The sequence below is a fragment of the Chelonia mydas genome, chromosome 10, assembly GCF_015237465.2.
Source record: "Chelonia mydas isolate rCheMyd1 chromosome 10, rCheMyd1.pri.v2, whole genome shotgun sequence".
Lineage (NCBI taxonomy): Eukaryota > Metazoa > Chordata > Testudines > Cheloniidae > Chelonia > Chelonia mydas.
This window is the reverse complement of record NC_051250.2, coordinates 65,619,035-65,641,242: the sequence shown is the minus strand read 5'-3', so window position 1 is coordinate 65,641,242 and position 22,208 is coordinate 65,619,035. Positions and strand designations below refer to the sequence as shown.

Genomic DNA, 22,208 nt, shown 5'->3' with positions numbered 1-22,208 from the left:
CAGGATTGCAAAGTTCCTTATTACTACCTGCCCTTAGTGTGAGGCAGGCTTGTCTGTGCATGCTGGAGTCAGCTCCCCAACTCCAGGGGCCATGGGCAACACAGGCCCTGCTCTCTCTCTCTTAGGGTTAGGCACACTCTAAGACTCAAGCTCTCAGAGTCCCCCTGGAGTGACCAGCCACTGGTCCACTACACACAATATTCACAGATTTGCTGCTCCCAATAAAGCAGTCCACACCAGCTTACTAGCTTCCCTTCAGGTCACCACTCCATTTGACACACAACAGTTAGATAACGTTTACAGTGAATACTAGTAAGAATTTACTTAATGAAGTATAGAGATTTGAGAAGTAGCAAGTAAAATATTGGAAACAAATGGTTACCTGTAAAATAAAATCATAACATGCATTTTAAATCCTAGATTTAACTACCAAGATATTGTTCTAATTAAATTTAGCTCATCCAAAGTCTTTGCAGTATTTTCCAGCCAGGTTGGCCATGACCCTCCTTTCACAAGGCAGAACATACTGACAGTTTTTTTTCCTTGGTGAAGGATCTGGAATGTATCTCAGTACCTCCAGTTATGCCCCAAACATCCACTGTCTTTACTTGTAAACGGGATACCCTCTTGCTTTTTTGTGTTTTCCTGCAGCTTTCCTCTCTTGTTGAATCTGCAATCTTCTGCTTAGCATCAGGCTCAGTAATGCAAATAGGCCTCCACTGCAAAGCGGACGATACAGAATAGACACATGACCAGCCAGAGAGAGAGAGAAGCGTCTTTTTTCCCTCCTACATGACAGAAGCTTGTTTTATCACCTTCTGGTGATGTGCCTTAACTCACATACCTTACGATGAAAATTTTCAGTACCGATATGCAATTCCTTAAACATTATGCATACATACATTTCACAGTTATTATAATGACCAGTGGGCTCTTGGTCCGTGGTATCTCTCTCACATGCCACCTTCTGGTAAATTGAATATACATACATCTGCCACAGGGGATCCTGGTAAAACTCTATAAACATCCGTGTACCCTCTGCCAGTAGGCACCAAGAGGTTTTTTGGTCACACTGGGCATGCTTACTCTTGGAAAAGAAGCTTGAAGAGGGGTCTGTTGAGTCTTCAGATATGTTAAGGGCTGTTATAAAGAGGATAGACTCAGAGATCAATTGTTTTCCATGTCCACAAAAGGCAGGTCAAGAAGTAATGGGCTTCCTCTGCAGCGAGGGAGACTTAGGTTAATTACTAGGACAAACTTTCTAACTATAAGGATAGTTAAGCTCTGGAATAGGCTTCCAGGAGATTGTGGAATCCCTCTCATTGCAGATTTTTAAGAACAGGTTGGACAAACACCTGTGAGGGATGGTCTATGTTTAAGTGGTCCTGTCTCAGCACAGGGGCCTGGACTTGATAAACTCTTGAGGTCCCTTCCAGCCCTACATTTCCATGATTTTATGTTAACACTAATCTGTGGATTGTGCTACAGGAATCTGGACGTGAAACACCATCTTCTACTCGGGCATCCAGCATAAATGGAACAGATGATGAGAAGGCATCTCATGGTGGCTCTGCTGATGCACATCTGAAAAGTGAGAATGACAAACTGAAAATTGCTCTAGCCCAAAGGTGAATCTCTTGTAATATCTAAATTGCACTGACTGCCTGTGGAGTGACTCTTTGGGAGTGGTTACGTATACATATCCAGGGATGGTTCAATAAGGAAACCGCTATCTGACCTAATAATTACTATACATGTTAAAAGGCAAATACCAAGGTAGATACAGGAACAGCTTACATAAAAAATGGTAAGGCGATCAAAAAAAGTGGTAATAGGATCTGTGTTATTGCCTGCCTATTACCCACATTATTGTAAAGGGAAATAAAAATGTGTCCTATTTTAGCACAGCACATATAGTCATGTGTTGTTTCTATAGCAATAAGGGACTTGTAACAGGGTTCACTCACCACTCTGGCACCTCCTGCTGGCTGTCATGGGAATTAGGTCTGCATGTTAGAGTGCCCTTTTCGGGTGGTGCCTCACCGCCGTTGCTCCTGCTCTAGGACCTACGTCTCTCCAAGGACCGCGGTGTCCTCTTCAGCGACACAGCCCTCCGGGGACCTGCAGTCCGTTGTTCTACCACTTCCCTTAGTGGCTACTTTAGTGAATTGTCTGGCCACTTCCTTGTGGCCCAAGCATCCTCTTTGCCCTTGCCTCAGGGCCTCAGCCTGAAAACCCCAGCAGCCAGCCAGGAGATGACTCTCGCTGCTCTGGTCCCTGCAAGTAGCACTGCTCTGTCCAGAGTGCTGTTTCTCAGCCCTACAGAGACACAGTCCTTCCTCCCTGGGCTCCCAGCAGAGAACTGCCCTCCTCTGCCCTGTAGCTCCCTTTCTATATGGGCCTGCTTGGCCCTGATTCGCTGTTCCCTTCAGCCCTTCTCTGATTGGCTGCCTCCTGTGCAACCTCCCTAGGGCTCTATTAACCCTTTAGAGCCCAGTGTGGGGTAGGTGCCCCATCACAGGGGCATACACATACCAGAGTGAACTGCGTGTGGCTCTCAAACCTCTTCATGAATTTCTAATTTACTTGTGTTCCTAAAAAAAAGCTTTGTTTCACGTGTGAACTTTAAATTGCTGACAGATTGAGAGGCGTTTTGATATACTGCTAAAATGTCTGCTCTTTAAAGGTTTAAAATGTATATATTTTTCATTTACATTAATAAATCATCAAAGGTTTGCTTACAAAATTTAGACCACTGAATATTAAATAGTCATAGCTTACAATATCTAGGTTAATAGTATTAGCAGAAATTATTCAAATGTTATTGCATCAATTTAAAACCACATATTAGATGATTGAATTAGCTGACTTTAGTAGGTACTACGTTTGTCAAATTGGGAGATTTACCATTTCATTTCTTTCTGATTTGGTGCATGATGAGGTAAACTCTTTTAGCTAGTGATACCAGCTCACATTGCCAACCATCGACATGTGGGTTTAAGAATGCAGATAACATTTAGGCCAAAGGGGAGAAATTACTGCTGATATTGTGTGAAGCCAATTTTCTCTTCTCTTCGGTTTCAGTGGATGTACTTTAGCTGTGAAAACAGGTGAGGGTATGTAAAATCACAAAAGATAATTATTAGTTCATCATAAATTTTTTTCATTAATTTTTTAACTTTACGTAGCTTTCTAAAAAACTTTGAGCACCACTTTAAAAATGTGCCCTATGTGCCTTGAAATCACATTTTGTATCATTTGATTTAATAAATTATTTGAAAAGGCAAATCATGGTAATTTGTAGCCATAGTAAAATAAAAAGTTGGAATGTTCTAAGCAGTGACATTAATATGCCATAATTCTCTTCTTGGAACTTATTTGCCACATCTGCCTCTAGCATATGAATATGCCCATGAGTGAAAAAGGAAAAAAATATCAGGGTCACTTGTTGCTTTTTAAAGTTTTTTTTTTTTTTTAAGCCATATGATACAATAAGCCAGGGATCAGCAACCTTCGGCACGCGGCCCATCAGGGTAATCTGCTTGTGGGCCGCGAGACATTTTGTTTACGTTGACCATCTGCAGGCACCCCCCACCCCTCCACAACTCCCATTGGTGTGCTGGCCGCCACTTCCTGCAGCTCCCATTGTGTGGGAACGGTTAACCATGGCCACTGGGAGCTGCGGGGGGCTGTGTCTGCAGACGGTCAAAGTAAACACAATGTCTCGCGGCCCAGCAATGGATTACCCTGATGGGCCACGTGCCCAAGGTTGCTGACCCCAGAGATAAGCAATTCAAAGGTTGCATACAGTATGAATCGTAGAATCATAGGACTGAAAGGGACCTTGAGAGGTCATCTAGTCCAGTCCCCGGCACTCATGGCAGGACTAAGTATTATCTAGACCATGGGTCAGCAACCTTTGAGAAGTGGTGTGCCAAGTTTTCATTAAATTAAGGTTTCGCGTGCCAATAATAAATTTTACATTTACAGGGGCCCCCCGACAGAACCCCAGACTGGCAGCGGGTTGAGCGGTGCTGGCAGCCAGGACCCTGGCTAGCAGGAGCCAGCGGACAGAACCGCAGACCTGCAGTGTGGGCGGCAGACGGAACCCCAGACCGGCAGTGGGATGAGTGGCTCAGCCCACTGCCAGTCTGGGGCTCCGTCTGCCGCCCGTGCTGCCGGTCTGGGGTCCCAGCGACCAGCCTCGCTCAGCCCGCTGCCGGCCTGGGTGGACGGAACCCTGGGCCCGCAGCAGGCTGACCTGGGCCGGTGGCCAGGACCCCGGCTGGCAGGGGCTGGCAGACAGAACCCCAGAGCCACTCAGCCTGCGCTGCCAGTCTGGGGTTCCGTCCGCTGGCCTCTGCCAGCCGGAGTCCCACCCTGCTCAGCCTGCTGCCGGCCCAGGGTTCCGTCCATCCAGGCTGGCAGCGGGCTGAGTGGGGCCGGCAGCCGGGACCCCGGCTGACAGCAGAGTGCCACTAAAAATCAGCTAGCGTGCCGCCTTTGGCACGCATGCTGCAGGTTGCTGACCCCTGATCTAGACCATTCCCGACAGGTGAAGTACATCAACCCTCCTTTTAATTTTTAATAGGATAATTTTTTTATTCCTACTGGCTGTAGTCACTTCTACAGGCTAGTAACTCAGATACTAGAAGCTTTCAGTTTTCTCCATCCATTGTCCCTCACCTCTTTAAAAGGGCACATCACTCACCCTTTACTTCAGGAGCTTGGAAGGTCCTAGGATGTTTAGTTCTTCAACAGTAATATTTTTAAAGCTATATAGATATTTAAAATCAAAGAAAAGAAGTGAAAGTGTATTTTACCTACAGAGTATATATATTTTTCTTGGCTTACTATATAAAATACTATAGTATTATCTTTCATCCTGAAAGATCCCAACATGCTTTATAAACTGATATGTACACTATGTGCTGGTACCACCTGAAATGCAGCCACTGTTTAACTATTCACAGCTACACTTCAGTACAGGACAGGAAGTAAAGAATGCTGTAAAAATTCATGACTGCAAACAGCAGACACCACACATCTAAACTAAACCTCACATCAAAAGCACAAGCTCCTCCTACTTGAATTAACAGAGCATCTATTATGCTAGATGTAGTAGCTCTAGGACTTGTATTGTCTGTGGGCTGTTCATTAGAGATAAGTAATCACATACACTTGAGTAGGTCTGATATTCTCTGTGACAGAGGGTCAATGTGCAGTGGTCATTGCACTAGAATACTGTATCTAATTCAGCTTGCCACCCACCATTGCAATCAGGTGTTCTCACAGAGTAATAAATGGAACTAAAGCATTAGTGACTCTAACTCTAGTCTGTTGTTTTCAGTTCTTCCAATGTAAAGAAATGGGAAACAGAACTGCAGACTCTGAGGGAGAGCAATGCCAGGCTGACTTCTGCACTCCAAGAATCTGCTGCCAGTGTAGAACACTGGAAAAAACAGTTTTCAGAATGTAAGGAAGAGAATGATCAACTCAGGAACAAGGTAACATGAGTGGGTTGGATAGAATAAAATGAACCCTAGAGCACCAGTTGAAATGCCAGAGAACCCTGGCTTGGAGACTCCTCTCCTATTTCTCTTTCCTTGCCCCAAGCCAATGTCCTCACAAACAGCCCAGGCTGTATGATATTTACAAACATAACCAGCAGTACTAGGTTGTCCAAATACTCACCAGAAGCTACTGAGGAGTCTGCAGCCAAGCACTGAACAAAGTGGAGGAGGGCAGTCAGCAGCAGCAGCACCAAGGGTCAGAAGCAAAAAACAAAGTTCAGATTCCCACCGGTTATAAAATCCAGACCCAAACTCTTTGAATGATCATTTTGAAATATATGTTTATTGTAATATTATTAATTAAGCTTAAAAATCCATAATATAGTTCTTTCTAAACCTTTTCTGATGTTCCTCTTCTCTCAGCCTAGGCAGAACAGAGACAGCAGTGGCATCTCTTTTGTACTCATGTTCTTTTTCTCTGTCTACTCTGCTGCTTTGTCTTCTTTCCTTGTGCTAGAAAGCAAAAAGAGAGGAAGAATGGAGTAGAGGAGATGGAGATGGCTACTTCTCCTTGCTTCCAGGATGCAGGAGGCAAAGAACTGGGAGCCAATTTACATATCACCCAGGAGTCCATGCTCCCTGGTTGGTGGAGCTATAATACTGTCTGTCCGTGCTGTTGGGTAGGATGAGAAGAAAGAGAACTGCAATGAAGACAATTACCATAGTGTACTCTTCTCATAAGTTATTTAGCTATAGCATATTGATGCCTTGTGCTCACTCATTGTAGTAAGGTGGCCTGTTTAAACCATTCAATAATGCTAATTAAATCTCAAAATCAGACAGCTAAGTGATGACATGAGTTGTACCCACAATACTGTAAGCACAAAAAGGGAGGAGGAGGAGCCAGGCTGCGAATCAGGCCCACCAGCTTCAAAGCAGCGTATTTCAACTCCATAAGCCTGTTGGAGATTGTTGCCAAAAGCCTTTTTCCCTTCCTTACTGAGCGTGTAATTTCACAGCACTGTAGTACAGGGATTGAATGTGAACCACAAGAGAGAACACTCGGGAGATGTAAATTTAGATTTTTAAAAACCCTAGCTTAGAATAGTAGCTTGTACTATCTCTAAAATAATATGGTGCTATCTATCAAAAGCTTGTTATTGGCCCACGCACTAGTACAAGTCTGCTGAATACAGTGGGAATTCAGTTTCTGTGAATACTGCTTGTAGTGATAATTTCAGCCTATTGATCTTAAGTTACTTTTCAAAAAGCTGGGTCCTGTTGTTGCTGCTGTTTTTGCCCTTCACTTATACAGATCACTGGGGCATTCAATGTACAGAGCAGATTGCAAGTGATTTTTGATTTTCGATTGTTTTCAGGGGTAGGTATGACTTTCATTCCTTTTAGCATGCCACTTGGCTCCAGGTGAAGAATGTCATAGCTGGTGGGAGTGCCATTGATAGGCAGATGTAACCTGATTTACCTGTCTGTCAGGGCACTAAAATGCCTATTGGAATTCACTCTGTCTTTGCAAGATGGAGATTTTATATCTGTTTGTGTGCAGTTTGAGGATGTCACTGTCAGAATGTGGAGATAATTCCAATAGAGCAAATCAGTGCTTCACAACAAGCTTTCACTGTATTTAGACTACCACTTAACCCAGGCTGGGTGTCAAGATTGCCTGAAACTAATTGTTAGCATCAAGGTAATATTAGGTTGTTAGATAAATCAGGTTCCTAGAGCAAAGAGTTAATAGTTCATTGTTAAGGCTAGCAGTGAAGGTTTCTTTTATGTATAAGGGAGAAATAGCTGATCAAAATAGTAGATTACAGTTAAATAGCATATCATGCAACAAAAATTATTTACTCAACATTTGCTTTTGTGTAATGTTACATAGGAAAAAGTTCCTTTCATTAACATGACCAGGTGCAAACGTGCCACTTCTCTCTAAGTGTAGTCAAAAATGAGCAGGTTCACAAAATGCTTCCTAATTCTGGCGCAGTGGTTAAGGTACCTATAGCCCAATTGTCAGATGCTTTCTGTGGTTCATATAGCCCAACTGTCTGCATATGGTGTCATTGATCTTCCTGCAGAGAGAGAGATTCTTCTCTGTTTCTTCTCTCAAGTAGGTTTCTCAATAGGCATTGGTGCTGCACCAAGCATGGGGTGCGGGGAAATTCTCTCTCCTGTGTTAATTGAGTTAGACAGTTTTGCACATTGATCTACCTTAAAATGATGCCAAGTACAGTCCCAGAGTAACCCAACGCTGAGAATTAAAAATATGTTAATGAGAGAGCCTGGTGGCCTAGGAGCAGTGCAGCACACAAGATCTGAGTCCAGAGATGGCTAGAAGAAGTGTGGAATCAGCAAGCTCATTTCCTGTGTGAGAGAACAAAGCACCATCTGTCACACTGTACTAATCCTTCTGGCTAAGTTTTAATGCTGTATCCAGCCCTCTTATTCCTCCTGGAATAATAGACAGGTCTTGAGGAGATGATGTTGGGAACTCTAGAGAGCTTACTTCCTCATACCATATTTGAAAAAACCCATAGATTACTGGCTCATACTTGCATAAAAATGGAAGTGCAAATTTATGCCCATCCGTTGCTCTTCATTACTAATTATGACATTCCAGTGCTTTGCACAGTCCTGTGTAATTACATAAGGCATTACGTGAGATACAATAAATGCACCCTATGAGGCTCCCTAGAGTGTGTGTAATTGGGTTACTTTGTTGTTCTTAATTTTAAATATAACAGTGGTAACTTTGAACTGTTGTACTAACTGGTATATTCTAGGGGGGCAGATCCTAGCTCATGTGAATTGTCGTACCTCCATTGATTCCAGTGGAGCTGGGACAGTTTACACCAACTGAGGATCTGCCCCTAGATTTGCAGAGAATTGGAGTTTGCTATGATCTTTTGTTAAAGATTGAAGAGCTGGAGGAACAATGCAATGAAATAAATAAAGAGAAGGAAAGAAATGCACAGCTGAACAGGCGCCTCCAGGAACTGGAATCAGAACTTCAAGACAAAGAACTAGTAAGTAAAATAAATTTAGAAATGGCACAAATTCTTTAAAGTCAGAGTGGGCCCATCTGCTTTTGACTACACAAAGCAACACATACAATGTGTCACCACAGTCAAAGGGAGTCCAGCGTTTAAAGTTACTGCTCTTTCTAGCTGATGTAAGACTCTTTAGACCTCCTAGGTCAGTCGTGTCCCCTAATCACTCGTTTACAACACTGTAGGTTCTGAATTTTTAATCTGATTTGGCATTTGAGTTTGACAATTGTTAACAAAAATTATACTTTACACTTCTGAGGATCTCAGTGCCCCTTAAAACCATTAATTGGTTAAACAGCATAACACCTGCTGAGACAGGTAAGTAATAGTACCTTCATTTTACAGATGGGTGAAATGAGCTGGAGAGGTTAATTGCCTTGCCCAAAGTCACACAGCAAGTGAGTTGAGAATAGAATCTCGGAATCACTGTTCTCAGTCCCCTACTCCAATCGCTTTACCATATGGGAGGAGGGGAGCTGTTGACTTTCGGGTGTTTGTCAGTAAAAAGACATCCCTTACAAGAGAGTTTAGTATCTTTGTTAAAACAGGGGAGGCTCTCTTTCAGTGGAGTCTTATATTTTACCATTTTGTCACCCATACCTTCTGATTTTAAGAATTAAGTCCAAGATGGAGATTAAAATTAGAGGATGTTACTGACAGTTTCATTCAGAATTCCTAAATCTCTCATCTTAGTTTAGAGGTATCATAAATATAAAGGGAAGGGTAAACACCTTTAAAATCCCTCCTGGCCAGAGGAAAAACCCTTTCACCTGTAAAGGGTTAAGAAGCTAGGATAACCTCGCTGGCACCTGACCACAATGACCAATGAGGAGACAAGATACTTTCAAAGCTGGAGGGGGGAGAAACAAAGGGTCTGGGTCTGTCTGTGTGATGCTTTTGCCTGGGACAGAACAGGAATGGAGTCTTAGAACTTAGTAAGTAAACTAGCTAGATATGCGTTAGATTCTGTTGGTTTAAATGGCTGAGAAAATAAGCTGTACTGAATGGAATGGATATTCCTGTTTTTTGTGTCTTTTTGTAACTTAAGGTTTTGCCTAGAGGGATTCTCTATGTTTTGAATCTAATTACCCTGTAAGGTATTTACCATCCTGATTTTACAGAGGTGATTTTTTTTTTACTTCTGCTTTTAAGAAACTGAATGCTTTTTTCATTGTTCTTAAGATCCAAGGGTTTGGGTCTGTGGTCACCTATGCAAATTGGTGAGGATTTTTATCAAACCTTCCCCAGAAAAAAGGGGGTAAGATTTGGGAGGATTTTGGGGGGGAAGACGTTTCCAAACGAACTCCTTCCTAATAATAATAATAATAATACCAGTGTTAGACGTTTGGTGGTGGCAGCGAAAGTCCAAGGGCAAAGGGTAAAATAGTTTGTACCTTGGGGAAGTTTTAACCTAAGCTGGTAAAAGTAAGCTTAGGAGGTTTTCATGCAGGTCCCCACATCTGTACCCTAGCGTTCAGAGTGGGGAAGGAACCTTGACAAGAGGGTATTCATTTTGCTAAGACGAATGATGTTGGAAACGTATAGCCCCTGACTAGGGGGAAAAAATAATGGAATCTTTGAGGTTCTCCCCCGCCCCCCATAGTAGAAACCAAATGTTCTGTGCTGACTCAAGAGCAAACGCAGACAGCAGATGTAGTGAAGCTTGTCTAGTGCCATTATAACTTCTCAGCTGGTACTCCTAAAGAGCAGTGCTATTAAGGAGTTTTAAGATGGTACAAGGAGATAAGTTAGGGAGATGGATTTTAATGCGCAGTTAAAAATATCATGTAGTTTTCAGCACCAAGTTTCAAAGGAAAATGTCATGCTTTTTTCCCAACCTTTCTGCTCTAATAGCATATGTAATAACCCCTACTTTGTGCTAGCATTTTCCTTGAGGTTCACATTCTCCAGACACCACATCAACCAGAGAATTGATTGACTCATGAATATTACAGGCCTAGCTTCCATTCATTTTTGAGAATGAACTGCACCAGCCTGATTTCAGACTGTTTCTTACATTAGTGGATTTCTGATTAGCTCTAAACCACCCTAAACAAGCTGCTCTTGGCTTTGCAAGGCAAACCAGCATGGAGCCTGCTCACAAATGCAGCCATAAAAGAAGCACCTCTGAAATTCAGTCCATTTGAGGAACAATAAAGGGAGGAAAGAAAAATAAAGGGATGGAAAGAGGCGCAGAGGCATTGCGAAAAAGATATATAAGCCACAGACCTATACAAGGGAATCAGAATGCTTAAAGATGTATAGGGGTTCACATCTCAAAATAAACATAGGGAGTTACTGTCACACTGTTCTGGGTTACACCCTAGAACTCTGAGTTGTCACTACTTGCTCTGCAACCCTTGGGTGCCTCACAGTGCTTTGCTTCTGTAGCTTCCAGTCTCAGATGCTCACAGCCAACCTACAAGTATGCAGGTCACACCCTAAGTGTCTGTGTGCTAGACATCCCTAGTTCAGCAGCTCTCGCCCCAACCTGTCTACCACCCTGCAGCCCCCTCTGGCTTCCACCAGCCTTGCTTACAACAACAAGGTGACCCCATCACATTCCTAGTCCCAAATTTCCCCAAACCATGTGCGTTTTGAAGTATCTAGCCCTCTCCTGGACAGCTCAGAGAAATAAGGTTTGTTTCTCCTTTAAAGAGATCAAAGCACATTACAGTTTATTAACTGAGGTAAATTCACCTTTCTTTCAAACACAGCACTGAGTTAGTTTATGGTAAAAAATAAAGCAAATTTATTAACAACAAGACATAGGTTAACTGATGCCAAGTAAAAGGATTAAATTTGGAAAGGGTCACAAGCAAATAAAAGTGAAAATCTGCACATAAAACTCTAAAAACTTAAACTAGAAAAGTACAGGCTTTGTTCAAGATGGTTTCTGTCACCAGTCTTCCTTCTTTTCAGCCAGGGCTGACTTTCCTTCCATCAGGACCTTTTACAGAAGTACAAGATGCTGGCTTCCCTTGTCTTCCTTGGTGAAAGATCTTTGCCTAAGCAGATTTCTCACTCATATTCAGTTCCTAGAGACTTCAACCCCTCCTTGGTAGAAGGACTCATCTTTCTCACTTCGCATGAGTTCTTGTGTCCATCTAGTGATGGATGCTAAAGATGGCTTCTGTCTTTGCTTATAACTTCCAAAGCTCAACAATCTTGCTTAAACAGGCAGGATGACCTCATGCTGTGGGGCTTCCCACGCCCTGGCATGTATATAAGGCTTCCGTTGATTTGCTTAATTTACATAGGAGACAGGTAAATAGCTGCTATGTTCCCTCCTGTCTGGGAAAGACCTGTTTCTCCCTTGGTTTGGACATACTGTAAGGCCTAATATCAATAAGTATCCATATATAGTGTTAATATATACATTTTTACGATAATATTAATCACCAGTGAATCTTAGGCTTTCATAAAATACCTCACTTGATAAACTTTTATAGTACAGTGATATTGTTTACAATCAGTTAATTCAGTTGGTTATCATGTGAGGTTCAGACCCCTTGTCTTTATAAACCAGTAAATCTTTGCAGTGTATTCTTTGAAAAATAAATCCCGGACCACGCTTTTTTCCTGCTGGATGTAGATGCCATGCTGTCTCCTCCCCTATTTGTTACCTTGATAGCTTTCTTTATCTAATATGTAAATTGGACCTTCATTGTGTTTGTCTGATGATGGGGCTGGTCAGAGAAGCAAACATTCCTTTGTCTAGGACAGACTTGTTTACCAACTACCCCTGACATGCCTGGCTTAAACATATTCTAGTAATCATTCCAACATATATCCATAACTCTTAATACACACTGTATATATCCATCACACAAGTATATTAATGATCAGTGTGGTGTTCGTTTTCCAATGACCTATTACTTGACACGTTTTAGATACAGATTATAACTAGAGTTGGGGAACGCTGAATTAGTCAGGCCAGCTGAAACTCATCACCTGATACTAACACAAATCCTTGCCCTCTGGCCCTGGATGCTCGTAGGGTCACACTTCCCCCCTTACAAAGCTGCAGCAGGGCTAGCCACTGGCTGCCCAGATGCAGCATGTCAGAGTCCTCTTCCCTGACAGGGCATCTGCCGCCATATTTTTATTGTCCTTTATATTTAAAAAAACCTGTTTTGTCATCTTTGTTTACAGTTTCCAGGACATAATATCAGAAAGTATCCATAATTTCATCTACAGAGTTGTTACAAAGCGTTCACCATGACTGTAATAGCCGTTGTGCTGTTAGATTTCAAACAATCTATTACATGTCATCTTTTAAATCAATATCATGACCCACTGTGGGAGGTGTAGTGATTATGTCAGGCCTGACAAGACTTGTTGACACACCGTAGTAGAGCCTCTGTGTCACAGTTAGCAGCTTTTTTGCATATCTGGGTCAGTGCCTGCTACACTTGCATTAGAAGCAGCTTTTAATTGATTTCAATGTGATGGTCAGAAACAGGCCATGCTAACAAGCAATTTGACCCTTTACGTTAATACTGTAAAATAATGGTCACAAAGTTGGAGAAGAACACACAGAATATTGGAGATGTCCTGGATACCAGAATCGCTCATCGAGAAAGCTCAATGTCTCTGTGTAGTGGTATTTTTGGCAAAAATTTTGGAAGCAAATAAAAAAAAACACTCTGGAATAGACCAGATTCTTTTAAAAGTTGGGTTGGAACTGAAATTTGAGAAATGGTATTGTACCTGGGGGAACAAAATCTGGAGCTATTGAGGAAATGTTTTTTGTTGCATAATTTTATGGTAGAGTGTGGGATACGTATACTCTTATTCTGCTGTGAGATCACCGGTACCTGGAAGACAAGCTGTCACATATCCCACAACTCTACTTGTGATGTGTGATATGGCTTGGCTATCCTATATCAGACTAGACCGAGAACTGACGAGGCTGGACACGTTTTGTCTTTATTTATTTTTTTAGAATATTTGAGGAAATAAAAGACATGTTTGGAGGCAGATCCTGTAGCCTGCTCCACAGATTGCAGCCTGCCTCCTCCTGGACTCTAGGGGAAATCTCCAGGAGCAGATCTTTGCGGGTGTTGTCACTCAAAGTCCATTTCTGCAGCTTTAAATGAGGGAGGGGGGATGATTTGGCCTTGGTATTTACATTCTTCAAATATGTTCCCCACGTCACCACTGCCTTTGCTGTTAGCAGAGCAACAAACTCTTTTTAACTTTCCTCTTCAATCCATCTCTAGCCACCTATGTGTCTTGTTGCTCATTTCTAACTCCTTTCTGTTTGTCCATATTATTCTGGTAATGTGATGCTCAGAGTTGAATTCAGTATCCCAGGTGGTGTTGCTCAGAGCTATATATGTATATGCTTAGGTCTGTTATCTCCGTGCTCTGTGATGTTTTACATTTACAGCTCAAAATTCCAGTGACCTTTTTCACTGCCATATACCATTGCAAACTCGTATCTAATTTGCTGCGTGCTAGGTCTCTTTTTAGCATTATTGCGTTTCAGATTTCCCTGTCTCATTGAGTGTGTGTCTATGTGTAGCGAGAATTCATAAACATAACTAGCTGGAGATTAGATTATGTTCAGATGTCGAAACTATGTAGTCAAGAAATGATTGATTAAATGTGTTGCAAAAATGAATATTATTATATTTAATTTATTAAATTAACAACTGCCATTTATAAAGCCAAAACATTATTTTCAGTTATTTTTAAATCCCAATGTTGTGTGGCATACAATATACTTGTGCAAAGTAATTTCACAGCTTCAAATTACCATTTTTTTTAAATTGAAGCTTGTTATAATTTTCCTTTTTTTTTTTTTTTTTATAGGAATTGGAGGATCTTCGAAAACAGGGTGAAATTATACCCCAGCTAATGACAGAATGTGAATCTGTATCTCAGAAATTACAGGTACAGTTCAGCAAAGAAATTGATCTAAATACAGTGGAAGGGACATTTTGTTTTGTATTTCTCATGTTTATATATTTTTACCTGTTTGTAACTTAACTGATAAAGAGACCCCCAATTCATAAAAGTTAATGCTGATTACATACAAAATGAACTGTGGCTGCCACAGAATTAGAAGTAATTATAGATAGCTTCTATCTCTCCCTGGTTATCTGAAGAAGTTGCTACTCTGGGATCATGTTGCAACTGTCACCTGGCAGACTCCAGGATATTCTATATCCAGCATTTATGCCACCCTTGCCTTGCATTGCCTCATATGCAGTGCTACTAGAAGTGACTGCTTCACCTACAAGAGCTGGCAAGCATTCACCAGTCTCCTTCCAAACTGCCATTTTGAATAGTCAAGTCAGTTAAACTAACATCATGGTGGCAGCTAAAGCTAATTATTATAAAAGAAAGAGAAAAGAAGAAAAGTTATTTGTTTAAAAAAACCAACAACTAAGTTACATAATGTTGGGGAGAAGTTCATACAAAAGGTATTTATATGGTGGGTAGCCTTTTTCAACACAATACATTGTCTGTATTTTTATGTAGATATTTATATAGTCCCCTATCACCAAAGTATTTGAATCTGGTTGGTTTTAAAGCTTTTGAACTCTGACTGTATATATCAAAATGATGCATTCAAGAATTTGGACCTGGGGGGTCCCCGTCATGGATTGGGCCTCAGTATGGTATGTACCATACTAACACAGAACAAAGAGACAGTCCCTGCCCTGTACAATAAAAGTATGAATTCAAACAACAGGTATATAAGAACAGCCATACTGGGTCAGACCAAGGGTTCATCTAGGCCAGTATTCTGTCTCCAGCCATGGCAAGTACCAAAGTTTCAGGGAGAGTGTACAGAACAGGGCAGTTGTCTTCCCCATCTTCCCCCTCCTAGCTTCTGGGAATCAGAGGTTTAGGGTCGCCCAAGCATGGGGTTGCATCCCTGGCCATCTTGGCTAATGGCCATTGATGGACTTATCCTTCATGAACTTACCTATTTCTTTTTTGAACCTAGTTATGCTTTGGCCATCACAACGTCCCAGGGCAATGACTTCCACAGGTTAATTGTGCATTGTGTGGAAAAACTACTTCCTCCTTGTTTGTATTAAATCTGCTGCCTGTTAATTTTATCAGGTGATGCTGGTGTTTGCACTGTGGGAAGGGGGTGAATAACGCTTCTCCCATCATTCATTTTATAGACCTCCTATAATATCACCTCCTAGTCATCTCTTTTCGAAGCTGAATAGCCCTAATCTTTTTAGTCTTTCCTTATATGGAAGCCACTCCATACCCTTCTTCATCTTTGTTGCCCGTCTCTGAAACTTTTCCAGTTCCACTATATCCTTTTTGAGATGGGGCAAACAGAACTGGACAGAGTATTCAAGTTGTGGGCTCACCATGGATTTATGTAGTGGCATTATGGTATTTTCTGTCATCTTTTCTATCCATTTCCTAATAGATCCTAGCCTTTTTTGACCACTGCTGCTCATTGAGTGGAAATTTTCAGAGAACAATCCACAGTGACTCCAAGATCTTTACGTGGTAACAGCTCATTTAGAACCCATCTTTATTTATGTGTAGTTCAGATTATTTTTTCCAATGTGCATTACTTTTCACTTATCAATGTTGATTTTCATCTACCATTTTGTTGCCCACTCACCCAGTTTTGTGAAATCCTCCTGTAGCTCTTCACAGTCTGCTTTGGACTTAACTCTTGGGCAGTGGGTATAATAGGCCAAGGAAGGGCTTGGTCTTCCCTGGCACAACCACCCCTACCTACATGCACTCCACCTTCCCGCCCCCCAGGTCCCTGCTGCTCACTGCGTTGCTTCTCCTCAGGGGTGGGGGAGTGAGGAGAGATCCTGCGAGCAAACAGTGAGCACTGGAGCCACCAGCTGGACAGGGGTAGAGGTCGCTGCCTCTGCCTGGCACTCGGGCAGGGGGCGACTTGGCCCGGTGCTCGCGGGGGGAGTGGCTCGGCCTGGCGCTGGGGTTGGGGGGACCGGCCTGGGGTGGTGGCTGGGGTGGCCTAGCCATGGCTCTTCTGGTCGCGGTGGAGGGGGCCCCTCAGGACTCCTCCTGTTATGGGCAGGTTTTAGGGCTCCAACATGTGGCGGGATGGCGATGGTAGGTTAGCCTCCCCAAAATGGGGGCTCACCCACCGCCCATGACTTAACTATCTTGAATAATTTTGTGTCATCTACGAACTTCACCACATCACTGTTTATTCCCTTTTCCAGATTATTAATGATTATGTTGACCAGCACAGGTCCCAGTATAGGTCCTTGAGGGACCCTGTCGTTTACTTCTCTCCATTGTGAAAACTGACCATTATTCCTACCCTTTGTTTCCTATCTTTTAACCAGTTACTGATCCATGAAAGAATCTTCCCTCATATCCCATGACTGGTTAGTTTCCTTTAAGAGCTTTTGGTGAAGGAACTTGTCAAAGGCTTTCTGAAAATTCAAGTACGCTACATCCACTGGATCACCCTTGTCCACATGCTTGTTGATTCCCTCAAAGAAATCTATTACATTGGTGAGGCATATCTTCCCTTTACAAAAGCTGTGTTGACTCTTCCCTAACAAATCATGTTTATTTGTGTGTGATAATTCTGTTCTTTATTGTAGTTTCAACCAAATTGCTTGGGACTGAAGTTAGACTCCCTGGCCCGTAATTGGCAGGATTGCCTCTGGAGCACTTTTTAAAATTGGTGTTACATTATCTACCTTCCAGTCATTTGGTACAGAAGCTGATTTAAATGATAGGTCACAGACTACAGTTAGTAGTTCTGCAATTTCACATTTGAGTTCCTTCAGAACTCTTGTGTGAATACCATCTGGTCCTGGTGACTTATTACTGTTTAATTTATCAGTTTGTTTTAAAACCTCTTCTATTGACACATAAGGGTGGGGCAGTTCTTCAGATCTATTACCCACATCAGAGATATCCTTCTTGGCATCTCCCCTACATCCTCTACAGAAAAGACTGATGCAAAGAATTCTTTTAGCTTCTCTGCAGTGGCCTTGTTTTCCTTGAGTTCCCCATTAACACCTTGGTTGTCCAGAGGCCCCAGTGACTGTTCATGAGGCTTCCTGCTTCTGATGTACTTAAAAAATTCTTACTGTTAGTTTTTGCATCTATTGCAAATTGCTTCTCAAATGCTTTCTTGGTCTGCCTTTTTATACTCTTACACTTCATCCGCCAGTTTGAGCACCTTCCTGTTGCTCTCATTAGGATTTGACTTTCAAATTTTAAAGGATGCCTTTTTGCCTCTGATAGCCTTCATTACTCTGCTTTGAGCCATGGTGGCATTCTTTTGGTCCTCTTATTGTCTTTTTTGATTTGGAGTATGCACTGAGTCTGAGTCTCTAATATAGTGTTTTTAAATAGTCCCCATGCTGCTTGCAGGCATTTAAACCATGTGACAGCTTCCTTTAATTTACGTCTAATAAGTGTCCTAATTTTTGTGTAGTTCCCTTTTTTAAGTTAAATGTTACTGTAGTGGGATTTTTGGGGTATTTTTCTGCCCTACAAGGACAGTGGCATTGGAGCAGTTTTTATAGTGGGGATGCTGAAAGCCATTGAATAAAACTGTAAACCTTATATATGATGGAAATCACTTCAAGCTACCGTACCCCCAGAACCCCTACTTCCTGCACCCCTGTACAAGGATGTTAAATTTAATTATATTATGGTGACCAAGTGATTTAGGTATCGTTATCTCTTGAACCAAATCTTGTGTTCCAAATAGGACTAAATCAAGGATGCAACAAACACATGGGGGAAACACGAGAAAACAGTGAGACAATACTGATCAGTCTGATAAACAGAGGTAACAGTACATCAGCTGTCTAACTGTAATCATTTTGGCAAAGGAAATGGCCAGGGAAGGTTTTAAGGAGGGATTTGAAGTAGGATGAAGTGACCTTTGTGAATGTTTATGGGAAGCTCCCTCTACGCACGTGTGTTCAAAACTTAAACAAATGGGTGATGAAGACTGGCATCACTGGTGGAGCAGATTCCAGATTCGACAGCTCAGTAGCATGTAAGAGATGATCGATAGGGCAGGGATCAACTGTGTAGAACCTTAAAAGCAAAGACTAGTAATTTGTATTCATGCTGCAGGGATGGGAGAGCCTACAGGGGGATGCAAAGAGAGGGGTAATGTGGTCAAAGCGACAATCTGGGGAAATGATTTTTGCAACAGTTCTGAATGGATATAAGTGAGGTGAGATGGGACATGTCAAAGCTGGAGAGGAGGTTGCAGTAGTTGAGAAGTGGATGAAAAATGGAGCTGTTTTGAGGGAGAAGAGAAGTCAGATCTTAGAGGTATTATACAGGAAGAGGTGGCAAGATCTACACATGGCCTAGATGTGAGGATCTAAAGGGAGGGGTGAGTAAAAGACTCTGTTTAGAATTAATTTAGCTAAAGAGTTTCTCCCTTTTCCCCACATCTCTTTATATTCTTCAATGCCTCCAGCTTCTTTGTAGAGCTCAGAGACAGCAGTATGGTTCCCTGGTTAAATATACTATGTCCAGATTTTATGAATATTTGGGACAGTAAAACTAAAAAGCATGTGGCCATGTTTTCAGCAATGAATTATTTTTCAACATTTGAGACCCCCTGTAAATATGGATAAGGAAAGTGTGGAAGAGGAGGTCAGTTTTGTTCTTGTTTGAGCAAAGAGTGGAGAAACATTTTTAATAGTGAAATCTCACTTTGTAGTTAGTTATTTGTGTCTAATCTGTTCAGTGATATTAATTTTTGATTCATCAGTCACCCTCAGTGCTTAGCCCTGTACAGAATATAGAGGAAAGTCTAAAAAACCAAATCTGTTGTCGTCTTGAATATTTAACTGGAGAAATGGCTTATGCACTGAACTAATACTTCAACTGAGTCTTTTGTGTGTTGGCCTTTCTTGAATAGATTTTGCTTTTATGGAAGGATACTCATCCCTCTTGGCATCAGTTAAGTTGTGGTGGAGGCAAGCTTAGCAGAGCTCACAACAAAAGGAACAGAGGCTAAGGGGTAAATATACCGGAAAAAGTAAGAACCAGAGGCACTTTATAGTTCCAGGGTTTGAGATAGGAAGTGTCTAGATAACTGGTATGGGTTTGGTATAGGGTGGTAGTGACCAAGAAGACATTGCAAGTTGATGGTTGTTTTGGCCTGTGCTATACAAGTGAGTGCTTTCATTTGAGTCCAAGTCACCATCATCATTACCACCCTGAGCAGCAAAATCAAGAACTGCAAGGGCATGGAAACTGAACTACCCTCTCACTTGGAAATGATTACTTATGGCTGAGGCACCTTGGTAAGGTGTGTGTTGGGAGCTGTTCCCTGCTTGTGCTATATCTGTTCTGGGTATAAATAAAGGTCTTTGGACTGGGGCTGTCAGTCTGACACTTTCACAAGCTTAAACCGCCATAAACATAACACATGAAAAAAGAATAAATGAAACAAGGTCATCTAGGTGAAAATAGTGGAAAGACTATTGAAGAGGTGGGAGGGAAATGTGAGCTGTGGGAATAAGATATTAACATAGGCCATTTCTACATGGTAAAGCTCATTATTTAAAGTTTTAAGAAGACTTAAGTTTAGATATGTACACTGTCCTGAAATGAGGAAAAGCAAAAGGAAAGCTAATGAAATAAGAGAACATGGTTTTCTAAAAGAAAGAGCAAACTGCAGTGTGGGAGAGCATTAAGTTGTTTTCGCTGACTATATGCTTAAGTATTCAGCCAAGGAGTTTAAAAGAAATCCTGCAGAACCTAATAAAGCGACATTATTTCTCAGGGGATGTTTGTAAAAGCTTATTTTTCAAAGCTAAACCACCATAGATAATTTTGTGGCACAGAGACTAATTTTGCAACTGTAGCAATGTATGCACAGTCCACAATTTAAATTCAGCAGAATTTAAAGATATCAACCAAATGACAAAATCTAATGCAAAGCATCTTTTCCACTTAATCTGTATCCTTCCCTGCATTAGTCAGATTAAAAAAAAAATAGCCCTATCATGTTAAAATTGCTTCCAGAGGTGTTTGTATTAGGCAGACTAAAATTAATAGAAAGTCAAAGCAAAACATTTAAAGTCTGCGTGGTATTGTTGCTTTGCTCTAATAAATGTTCATCCATCTTCTCTAAGATGCATGTTGTTTTTTCTTTCTATTCTTTTTTTAAGGCTGCTGAGAAAAAGAACAGAGACCTGGAGGAGAAAGTCAGAACACTAAGGACAGATGTTGAAGAGAACAAACAGAGACAGAACAGCCTTAAAACTGAATTAAAGAATTTTTTAGACATACTAGATGGGAAGATAGATGAACTACATGACTTCCGACAAGGATTGTCTAAACTGGGAGTTGACAACTAGATGGCAACAGATTTTTGTAATCTAGGGTCTGAATGTTTGGTGTTTTGTTGATCCCAAATGTGTATTTTACAAAATTTGACTAGAATGTTCCACTTGTTGGTATTGTTTCTGTACATACAGGCTGAAAATTTGCTGTGTTTTTTCAAACCAGTTGTGCTGCTCACTGAATTCTGTTGAGAAGAGAAATGATTTATATGGCTGCTCTGGGTTTGTGAAGAGGTGGAAGATTCTGTCTCAGGAATCTGGAACTAGATCTACCTTATATGAATATGCAGTTAGTTGTTGCAGGGAAATTTATATCTTTCTTAAGGGCTGTTGCAACCATAGAAACAGAAAACAATACTATCAGTACTCCTAGCAACGTGCAGTTTTATTTCTTTTGTTGAGTGGAGTGGAGTTAAGATTAGAGGGGGCTCCTGCCATGTGTAAATCAGCTAGGTAAAATGTGTCTGAGTTGAGCTGCAGTCAAGTGTAGCAAATCCCTCTAAGTAGATATTAAGATCCTTAGGAACAAATCAATAAAGCCTAATTCACAGAAAGAAACCAACCGATTTTATACTTGTGTGACCTCTGATACAGGGTTTACCATGTAAATGTATGTGCACTTACAGCACGTAATCTGCAAAGTTGCAGTCGGTCTCAGCTCTTGTACTTCATATAAATCGTACAACAGCTGATGAGAACTTCTCATTTAACAAGAGCATCTTTTTCCTCAGCCCTAGTGTTTAAATTCATATAATTAAGTTAATCATTACGTCTTTGGAAAAAACCACACTCTCTTCCTGGGACCAGATATACAGCAATAGGGATAGGTTATTGTTTCACATATAGGTCTGGGCCCTCTAATTATCTGTATAACTTAATAACTGCTGTGAACATCCACTGAAGTGATTTCAGAGACGTTAATCTAAAAAACATTAGTTCATTTCACAGAACCGCTGGGGACAGTTTTGTACAAATGCAAGTTTCTGTTCAGGAGACATCCAGGGCTGAGGTAGCATGAAAGCAAAACCCTTTTCTTTGAAGTAGACTTTCCGATCTTATGACATATTAAAGCGGATGAGTTAGAAACCAAATTGCCCATTTAGAATGACAAAAAGAAAGGCATTGCAGAAAGACATTGTAACTCGTATTTGATTATTCAGCAGCTCTAAACACATTCTGAGTAAAACAAGAGAATGCTTGGGATTCCAGGACCATGAGAATAAGAAGCAGGCTTACTTCACTACAGGCGGTGACATAAACAGCAACACTGGTTCAGAATTCAATCTAACTCTGCTTTTGTCTCCGTAACTACCTTCATG

At 41.4% G+C, this 22,208-nt stretch overlaps 1 protein-coding gene across 2 annotated transcripts in view; it reads left to right on the top strand.

The window, feature by feature from the left end:
* Positions 1–21,997, top strand: part of HOMER2 (homer scaffold protein 2) — a 106,516-nt gene extending 84,519 nt beyond the window's left edge. For both annotated transcript variants that reach the window (XM_043524454.1, XM_037910710.2), the window contains exons 5-9: positions 1,489–1,628; positions 5,351–5,507; positions 8,444–8,554; positions 14,399–14,479; positions 20,716–21,997. In XM_043524454.1, coding sequence (XP_043380389.1) covers positions 1,489–1,628; positions 5,351–5,507; positions 8,444–8,554; positions 14,399–14,479; positions 20,716–20,904 — 678 coding nt within the window. In that variant the 3' untranslated portion in view covers positions 20,905–21,997. The remainder of the gene's footprint in view (positions 1–1,488; positions 1,629–5,350; positions 5,508–8,443; positions 8,555–14,398; positions 14,480–20,715) is intronic.
* The last annotated feature ends 211 nt before the right edge of the window (positions 21,998–22,208 follow it).